The sequence below is a fragment of the Globicephala melas genome, chromosome 1, assembly GCF_963455315.2.
Source record: "Globicephala melas chromosome 1, mGloMel1.2, whole genome shotgun sequence".
Classification (NCBI taxonomy): Eukaryota; Metazoa; Chordata; class Mammalia; order Artiodactyla; family Delphinidae; genus Globicephala; species Globicephala melas.
The window spans coordinates 31,703,349-31,713,679 of NC_083314.1; the positions used below are offsets into that span (position 1 = coordinate 31,703,349).

The following is a 10,331-nucleotide window of genomic DNA, read 5'->3' on the forward strand; positions in this document are numbered from 1 at the left end:
TTGTGTTCCCAAGGATGCCTTTCTATTGCTTTGCTTCTTTCCCCCTTTCCAAATTAGCTAATGCTGCCTTAACAGGATATCTATTTCACTTGTTCCAGCCTTTTTGATCCAATGTATTGAATAGCAGAATAGGTGAGTTACAAGAGGATATTTTGACTTCAAACAACAGAAATAAAATACTCTATAATTGAAAAAAAAAGAGGCAATCTTTCAGGCACATGTGGATCCAGGAGTTCACGTGTTTTAACCAGGTCCCTCTCTCTCTTCCCCACCCCTTCTTCTCTCTGCCTTTTCTCCTCTCTGGTATCTCTCATTAAGGGATTCAAATATTTCCCTGTTTATGTGGGAGCTTCTGGCACAGCTGCGGGCTTATACGCTCGCAGCTCCAGGGCTGGCTGGAAGGGGCGGGCGCATCACAGCATAAGGTTGCACAAGGTGTGCACTTATATAGCAGGGCATCACATCTATGAGTGACGGATGATCACATTGTATACAGGGGTAGCTTCGCATAGTTTTTACATCACTTTTCTTGAAGATGGCAGTAAAATGGTATATTTTTACAAAATCAAATAGTGTAACATTGTCCAAAAGATATACATAAAGCATTTAGAGGAAGGAGGCTCCTTTTTCTTTTAACTCCAGCACGGATTGTCTATTGGACAGTGGTAACGCTATGTCATCACCCTCGTTACTCCAGCAGAAGTCCAGGGATTAGCCCTGCATAACTCTTGTTAGCCTCTATTCCCTTCCGTGAACACTGTAGCCAGAAGGTTTTTTTCCTCCTCAAACCTTAAGCATTGAAACCTGGAGGAGGGGCATGTCTGAAAAGAAAATGATGGACTGGACTCTCCCTAGAAGGAAGATAAATGGGTGGTCAACAAGAAAAAAAATAAAATCCTCTGTACCAGGAAATGTTTGAAGTGTTTTTGGGTATCAAAAAACGGGTGCCCTACACATAAAGCAACAAAGGATATTGGTCTAAAAAGAACACCATGGCCAAAGGTGCATGGCCTATTTCAACAGAGGATTTGAAAGTTAAAAGTTAACCTGTAAAACATTCAATTCAATGTCATCATTTTACAGATGGGCAAAGTAAAACTCAGGCACAGGAACAGAAGTGCCAAGGTCATACAGGTGGTTGGTGGAAGAGACAACCAACTTCCCAACTTCTGACTTTTTAGGTGCGTGTGTGTGTGTGTGTGTGTGTGTGTGTTGTTTTGTTTATGTGCAAGGACATTTTTCTTTAGTACACTAACATTACAACAGAAAGTATAGTCTTGTTTTGGTTTCCTCTGCGCCCTCAATTCTGTATAAGACAGTTTCGCTGCACTCCAACAGAAAGGCTCAGCAAGAGTAGAGACCTCCATAAGCAGTACACGTGGGCACCAAGGGCAGATACATTGCCCTTCCTTGTGTAGGAACTAGGGCCACTTGTTGCTTTAATGGGCCAAGTTTGGGCTGGACCTGCAGGAGGGGACACCTTTGAAAAACAGCTTCCTAACTGCACTACAACCTGCTCTGGCATCCTGATCCCACTCCCCAAGCCCCCCAAATCTTCAGCCAGAAAAAAAAAAGAAGAATGGATCACTGGATCACTGGATCGATGGGGAGATTTCTGTCTGCTCCTCCTACTGCCACCTCTTTCTTGCTATTTCCTGCCCGAGGAAACCTGACATCAGCCCAAAAGCATCTCTGGAAATGGGTAGGAGGGAGCCTTACACCTGTCAGCGCCAGAGAAGAAAGTGCGCTCTGCAGAGTTCTCAGTTGTTCCATCTCTTGCGATGAAAGGAAGAAAAGGAGCGAATCCGCCACAGATTTACTGGAGACCAGGGTTACTTCATCCGGCTCCGGCCACAGTAACCCCTGAAGACCAAAGATGCATTTCCATTCCCAGCATTTCTTGTTGGCGTCTTTCCCTACAGGCTAGCCCAGTGCCTGGCCCCGGAGAAGTCTCTGCGTAAAGGTTCTTTAGGTCATAAATCAGGCTCCTGTGTGTATGTGTGTTTTTCTTAGGAAAAACTGGCACAGACGAATTAGCAGTAGAGACTGGGGTCTCCCTACTACCCTTCATGCTTGGCGGCATCACCTTCGACTACCTCGCATTCTCCCGGCGCTGACAGCCCCGGCTCCGGACCTCAGGGTTGGAAGCAGTCAGCCCCAGCTAGAACCGCCCTGTCCGGGGCTGATGCCACCCTGTGCCTAGAATGTGCGTGTGGGTGCAGGCGGGCGAGCGAGCGGCTGCTACAGTGAGACCGAAGCAGGAGCTCAGCCTTCGCCTGCGACCTGCAATCCCCAGATTCCCTGGGGACCTCGAAACTCCCAATCAGAGGTACTCCCCCCCCCCACAGCCGCACCCATTCCCTCCCCCCTTACCTCAGCACGCAGCCCCTCCCTGCGTGATGATGCAAAACGCTGGGGAGGGTGGGCGCTGGGAAGGGTGGGGAGAGCCTGAGAGCGAGCGAGGGTGGGAGGGAGTGGGCGGAGGAGGAGAGGGAGCCGAACGCGCATTTAAAGCGATAGCCATCCTCGCTCTCTCCCCAGTGCTGGGCTGTTGGAGAGCTCGAGCTGCAAGCCACCGAGCGCGAGCTCGAGCGCGGCGCGCTGGCCGGGGAACCCAAGAGCGCACGGCGCCCCAAGCTGGCAGGCGCCGCGGGACCCCCCACCCCACCCTCGCCGGCTGCCCTTCCCCGGGCGCCCCTACCCTCCTCGCCCGCAGGAGACCCTGGGCTTTCCCGGAGGAGCTCACCCCAAGGGGCCAGGACTCCGGCGAGCCCGCCACCGTCCCCTCGAGTGCCGCCGCCACCACCGCAGCCGCGGGAGCAGCATGGTCCAGCTGGGGAAGCTGCTCCGCGCCCTGACTTTGATGAAGTTTCCCTGCTGCGTGCTGGAGGTGCTTCTGTGCGCGCTGGCGGCGGCGGCTCGCGGCCAGGAGATGTACGCCCCGCACTCCATTCGGATCGAGGGGGACGTCACCCTCGGGGGGCTGTTTCCGGTGCACGCGAAGGGTCCCAGCGGAGTGCCCTGCGGCGACATCAAGAGGGAGAACGGGATCCACAGGCTGGAAGCGATGCTCTACGCCCTGGACCAGATCAACAGCGATCCCAACCTGCTGCCCAACGTGACGCTGGGAGCGCGGATCCTGGACACTTGTTCCAGGGACACTTATGCGCTCGAACAGTCGCTCACTTTCGTCCAGGCGCTCATCCAGAAGGACACCTCCGAAGTGCGCTGCACCAACGGCGAGCCTCCGGTTTTTGTCAATCCCGAGAAAGTAGTTGGAGTGACTGGGGCTTCGGGGAGTTCGGTCTCCATCATGGTAGCCAACATCCTGAGGCTTTTCCAGGTAGGGGGGCGCTCCCTCCGGGGCAGAGCGCGCCGTAGCTCCCCGCGCTCTTTATCCTGAAGGCTGGCTTGGACTCCAGGGGTGCGGGGTCTGGTCAGCCTTCGGTCATTTCCACCCTGGAGATCCTGCCGAGTCCCTCCCACCTCACCCGAGGAGGTACTTTCCCTGCTTGATTCATTTCCCTTCCATCTCTCCCCTGTCCGCGCTCCACTCCATTCGGCTTGACATTCTGGATTTATGGCCCCATTGACAAGAAACAGTCTCCGAAAAACAAGGTGATGATTTAAATGGGTTTTCATTAGAGTGAAATATGGTTCCAAAACAGGCTTGTAAAAGTGCCGGGCTCCTGTGAGAGCCACTTAGGCGCAAGGAATATGGAAGATGAGAAGACGCCTAGAAACTAGGCATTTCTCAACTCCCCAGCTTCCCTGCCCCAAGCCGCCCGACAAGCTGCAGCTGCCTTGGAAAATTTCGAGAAGAGCTTAGGGAGGCAGTTCTTAAACCGAAGGCTAGGTCTTCACCTACATTTGGACGTGAATTGCCCATTTCGCTCGGGTTGGATTTCCCGACCTGTAACCTGTCTCTGCGAGGGCATGGGGCGGAAGGCGTGGGGACTGTCCTCAAGCGGGGAGAAGCCACCGGCAGACGTGCCCCCAGGTGATTTGCTCTGGGCAGTTGTTTGCACCGTCTAAACTGCCTTTGCGATCCGGCCACTGGCAGGAGCCGGGCGATCAGCTTTCTACTCCTGCCAGCTCAGAGCCCGGAGGTGAGCTCATGCTAACTGCGAAACACAGTCGCTTTTTCTGCACTCACCCTGTGCCCATCCTTTCCCACGACCTCCCTAACGCAGCCCCCAACCCCAGTCCTGGGTTTTGAGGACGCTTCTCAGAGCCAGACAAGAAGGCGCCTGGAGGGAGGCAGTAGGGTGCGCTGAGCAAGGCCGGGCGGTCCTCTAGCTCCGGGTGCAGGCGGGCAACGGCGGAAGATGCGAGGACGGCGGATCGGGCCCGCTGAGCGGTGGGCGGTGCTGCAGTGCTCTCTCACCGCCTGCTCCCGCAGCCTCGGCCCCACGGCTCCTGTGCCGCCCTGGGGTATAGATGGATGGCTTCTGGATGAAGAAATTGAGTTTCAGGGTCTGCGTGACTATGGGTTCTCTTGTTTCTCTGTCTTTCTTCCTGTGTGTCTCTCTCCTTGTGTCTCTTTCTCCCTGCTTTTTTTTTTTTTTTTTGTCTCTCTGTTTTTATGTTCTCCCTTTCAATTTCTGCCTCTCTTTTCCTTCTCTACCCCTATCTCCAAGTTTTTTGTTCACCTCTGTCTTGAAGTGATCCTTTCCTAATGCACAGCTCTCTCCCTGCCTGGTAGGACCCAAGCTCAGTTAGTCCCTTCTCCAGATGTTCTGGCTGACCCTTATGCTCCCCGTAGCTAAAAAGTTGGCTCCCTCTCAAGTGCCTTTCCTGAAGCATGTTGGGTTTCTGGAGGGGACTCCTTGTGAGATTCAAGCTGTCACTACATCAGCACCCAGGGCTATGAAGTTTGTGTTTGTGCCAGAAGGAGGGGTGCCTGTCTAAAGCTGCAGCCTGGTATGGCCCCTCTGAGCCTCTGAGCATCCCTAGCACCTGTTGAGTATGCCACCTCTAGATGTTTGCAAGGCCAAAAGTGCTTCTGGGCAGCCTTCACTTTGAGGTAATGCTTTCAGGAAGAGCCTGGGTTGTTGTAAGCAAAACCCAGAAGCACTTCCTTTACCTCTGAGCTTAAGCTAGAGAACCTGAGGAGGCAGCGCTGCAGGGAGGATGAGGCCAGAGGTCACCTGAGAACCACAGGGGCAACTCACAGTATTTTTACTGAAGCTCTGGGGGTTGAAGGCACATTTGCTGTTTGACATTTTAAAAATTATTTTGGTGCCTTCACTTGGAGCTTGGGAGCTTGCAGATGGGCCTGCCTGTCGAAAAAAGAGTGAAATCTTAAAGTCAAGAGAGAGCTTGCCGACTAGGCTGAAGGATTGTGTTTGCTGAAAAAGATTCCAGGGGGAGCTGATTCCTTCTCTGGTGTGTGGATCTGAGGCACTTGCAAGAAAAGAGAACGCTTGCCTTATGCTTAGTTCCCCCGTTCCCTGGGCTGGGAAGGAAAGGAACTGAATGCCAGCATTAGCAGTGTGCGTTGGGACCAAAACCATTCAGAGAAAACACTGTCATTTTCCTCTAGTTTGCAAATTGCAGCTATTCATGTTGGAATGAACAGCTGAGGGAAAAGAGCCCCCAGTTTTCACCTGCATTTATTGAGAAGAGGCTGGTAGTAGGAGGGATGCACCAACTTGTAGCTTGTGCTGCAAGCTGGATATAAGCTTGGTGTGAGCATCCTGGTTAACCACTGCCCATGTTCAAATATACAGAGATAGATTCCAACAATCTCTTCCAGTAGCCTTATTTTTGCGTGTGATCTTAGAAGCTCCTGGCATGTAAGTCCAGTCCCCAGCTTCCCAGCCTCTGTAAACCTGCAAAATGAATAGAGAGAATAGTGGGACACAGACCCATTGTTCAAAGACACAGTCACTTTAGGGAAAGAGGAAAAGAACGGGTAGGTGAATCTTCTCTGGGATTGCAGGGTTCAGCTCAATGAAGACTGTCCTGTATAAAAGAAACTCCTCTAAATGGTTGAATTCTTAGCTCTCCAGAGATTTGAGTTTTCTTTTCCCCAGTCCCTGTGGGTTGCTGTGGGGAATGTGCCAAACCTATCATTTGAGATAAAAATTTATGGTGAGGTAAGCTTCTAGGCTGGGGGAAGGAAGACTTAGTGACTGAAATGGGGGATGCTAAGCACTGGGGGGCAGGAAGGAACAAGGAGCTAGTAATGGATGTAACAAATGCTGCAGCTGCCGGCAAAGCCTGGATTGAACTTCCTTCCTGAAAATGAGGACCCGGGCAAGAATGACCACTCAGATGTAAACAGTGTCTCTGACTGGGAATTCTCATCTGCCTGCCGGTGGGCCAGAGCTGAGCAAGTCCTTTCTCTCCTCTGTATGCACACTGAATTGGTTAGTAAGTGACACGTCAGAGGACAGGAATCATATTCAGTGGATCTTTCAAATCCAGGAGTTTGAGGCTAATGAAATTAGTGTGTGGCCAGGGCTCTGCCAACTAGAATTAAGTCACTGCAGCCACCCTGCAATGCATTTTCAGCCTGAAGGGAGCATCAGGGAGGAATTTCGGGAGATTTGTTTCTGAGCCTGTACAAAATAATACTCTCCTAATGCTAAGAAAGATTAAATGTAAATTAATATTGACTACGAGTAACATATTTAAAAAATAATCGCCGAGTGGGGGATGGCTTAAAGTGGAGAGATTATATAATATGGTGTCCAAAGAATAAACCTCCTCTGACCACTGTTTCATGGGCTATAAGTAAGATCTATTACAATGGAAAGTAATGGGAACGTTTTTATTCAAGGCTTCTCTGCTATTGACTTGAGAGCAAACACTCTGAGAGTATAAATTACTCTTGCTATGTGCTGACTCTGAATGAACAATATTTCATGTGCAGTGACATGGTCTAAGCTATAGACTTGGAATTGAATGGCATCTGTTTCCATTGTTTTGTTCTCTCGAGAGCAACTAATAGAAAAAAGTGGTCAATTTGACCCTTGTGGGAGCGTGTTGCAAATCTAAACCTGTGTCCCTCATACCATAAATGAAATACATTTGTAAATTTGTAAGTGTTTTCCTTCTGTTCATTGATGCTTGAGTATAATCTCAAACTTTGGGAGCAACATTTTATACATAAGTACTTGGTTTTCTTCCTTTCTTCTTTCTCTTTCTCCTCTCTCTCTCTCTCTCTCTCTTTCTCCATCTTATGTAATTGGATAGAACTGGGCACCTAGGATGATGTGGTGTTACTATAGTGGGATTTAAAAAAAAAAAAAAACAACTCTAACTTACCCTTTTAAAAATTTCATAAATACAGGTGTCAGTGTCATTTGGAATAGTCTCTATAACAATTTCTGTCTCCACATTTACTGTGTTTCAGCAAATTTACCTAACAGATGGTGAGTGGGCAATTTTTAAAGGGGCATTTCTTAAAAGAGCGGAGAGGGAAGGAATAGAGACAGGCACATACTATATTTGAAGTTACCTCCACGTGTATTTTATGTATGTATACCCATACAATTAAGAAGTCTTGGATGTTTTATCTTCAAGAATAATTCAGATAATGGATTACTTGAGTATCATAAACATTTAGGGTTTAACAGATTTGTTACATATAGACGTTGTATCATGGATTTAAAAGACCATAGCCAGCGGGCAGCGGCGGGCGGAGCGACCGAGGGGTGGCGCGGGCTGGGCGGCTGGTACGGGGGTCCGTGCTTCTTCGCGGTGGAGGGCTGGGGTTCGCCGGAGACGCCGGGTTGCTCCGCGTTGCCAGGTTACCGAGCGCGTGCCCCGCGCCCGCTCTTCCGCCCGGGCCGCCCTCGGCGCCGCCTGAGCCGCGGTGCGGGCTGCGCGGGGCGCCGCTTCCGCGGAAGCCTGGGTCGGGCGCTGCGTGCGGGACTCTCGTCGCTCGTGGACGGGGCGCGAGCGCGCGGGGGACGTAGGACGCCGACCTGGGCCTCCCCGGCGCTCCGGCTCCGCTCAGGGCGCCCGCTCAGGGGCCTCCGGCGCGAGGCCCCCTATGTGGTCAAGATGGCGGCGCCCAGGCGGGCCGCGCCGAGGTGAGCTGGAGCCGGGCCCGGAGAGGGGCGAGTCTGCCACGCCGAGGACTTGGACCCCGGGCTGGTCTCCCGTCTCCCGGGGAGCGGCGGGTGAGTGGGCGCGGCCGCGCGTAGGTCCCTCTCGTGGGGTGGTCAGCTCTCCGTGCGTCCGCAGGCTTCTGTCGTCTGATAGTCAGATCTGGGGTGGCCCAGGTTGGAGGCGAGGGTGCTTGATTGGGGAAACCTGAGGGGTTTAAGGACTCTATTGGGATCGTTTCAGACCCCAGCAAGAAGCTGAGCAAGTTTCCTCCTGACTCTCTTCCCGGCTAAGTTTTCTCCCTTCTCTGAAGGCGCCAGCTTTTCTGAATCACCTTGTTACCCGGGGGGATACAGTTGGTGGTTCTGACCGTGGAACGTAGGACCCGGCGCGGGGAAGCCTGAGCTGGTTCTAGTTACTTTGTTTGCAAAGCACTCGTCTTGTCTTTGGAATCTTTGTGTATGTAACCAACGTTGGGAAGAGCCAGCGTTTTCTCCTCCAAAACACTGCGAGGGGTAACTTTATACGTAAGAAACAAGTGGGCGTTCACATCCATCTCTTTTCCAACCACTGAGTTTTGGTTGTGTTTCCTTTCTTTAAGTTTGTCTCGTTCTGAAGTGATAACAAAAAAAACAAACAAAAAAAAGACCATAGCCAATTACACAAAGTATACTCTAGTCTCAGTCCTGCCATTAGTTAGCTTAAGTCATTTAATTTTTCTAGGCCTCATTTTTCTCATGTGATGTTTTTTCTTTGAAAAAGTAAAGTTTCTAGAAGTCTCTAATCTCTGTGTCATAGTTCAGCTTGGAGAAAACCTGTTCTTATCCAAACTCCATGACATTGTATTTCCAGCTCCAACTTTGGACTTTGAGTGAGTTGGGGGCAACTTTTTAAGGATATTTTCACACAGCCTTTTTAGTTAATATCAGTCTAGCTGACTTGTCATACTCAGACTTTCTCCCATATTCTTTTACCAGTGTGTTCCTTAGTCATATATATAAAGACTGTTGTGGGAAAAATGACCTCCTGGGTCAGCTTACTGCATGGTCATCGACACAGGGCAGGGAGTAAGATTCTGTGGATTTTACAGAAGCAGATACAGGTTTCATTATCCATGTCCTCTCCCCTTTCATCTTACGAAAACAGCAGGCTTTTCTTGGAGAACTGCCAGATAATGCCATCCTGCCTCCTCACGGGCCCCGGGGATGAGTCGCCCAGGGACTGAACTCCAGTAAAGCAGGTGATTGGCTCATGGGTAGGCATCTGACCTCGGCTAAGTCTATCAGACTCCTCCCCAGGACTTTTGTCTCAGAGAGAAATGGAAGAATTGTCTTTTCTCTCTGGAATTTCTAAGCTGGGGAGATATGACTCTGGGACTCCCAGTGACCATCCAGCACAAGAAGAGACTTTCTGTAAAATAAAGTCTTGCAGAGGTAAGCAGGGCTGAGCGATGGAGAGAGAGCTGGAACCCTGCTGATACTCTGGAACTTCCAGATCCAACTGTATCTGAATATGGCTGCATCCCTGAATTTCTAGTACTTGTTTGTTGAGGTTGTTGTTGTTGTTGGGTTTTTGTTTGTAAATTTCCTTTGACTATTTTGAATTTGTTTTCAGTAATGTGCATTTGAAAGCATCATAGCTAAAAGAGCTAATTTCCTACATTAATGTCAGGTTTGCTGACTGGCATTCCTTAAGTGAAAAATCATATCCGCTATTTTCTTTAAATAAAATCCTTCTAGCTCAGGTCTGAGATATTCAAAAATCTGCCTTCTACCCCCCCCCCTTTCCAACATTTACTATATCACCTTGAAGCATTTGTGACCACATCTTTCCCATCTAGACGCAGTTGAGAGAGAGAGCAAATACTTCTGATATAAACTGCAACCTCTACGCCTCCTACCTGGAAGCTTTAGAACATACTTGATTCTTGTCATTAAAGCAAATCTTTTGTTGTTGTCTCCAGGGCACAGAAGCATTTTCATGGCATAATGGAGTACAAAGTACATTAAGCCTAACTCTACTTCTCACCCTCTTTTACTTTAAATAGGCAGAAAAGAACAATCTCAAACACATTTTCCCAACAAATAAAATACATATACGATTATGTTTAGAAGACGTTTATGCAACATATAGTTAGACTGATTAATTAATGGACCTTTCGCCAATTGGCACAGTAAATATATATGTTCAATGTGCTTAATTAAAAAGAAGACAATAACATATTTTTACAGGTTAATTATCTGAGAAGAGTATTGTGCCAGCACACTTGA

At 49.6% G+C, this 10,331-nt stretch overlaps 1 protein-coding gene across 1 annotated transcript; it reads left to right on the forward strand.

Moving 5' to 3' along the window:
• The first annotated feature begins 2,491 nt into the window (after positions 1-2,491).
• On the forward strand, positions 2,492-3,421 carry LOC132593516 (metabotropic glutamate receptor 7-like). Its single transcript, XM_060285355.1, has one exon. It carries the CDS (start codon positions 2,825-2,827, stop codon positions 3,401-3,403), a length of 579 nt encoding a protein of 192 aa, XP_060141338.1. The 5' UTR covers positions 2,492-2,824; the 3' UTR covers positions 3,404-3,421.
• The last annotated feature ends 6,910 nt before the right edge of the window (positions 3,422-10,331 follow it).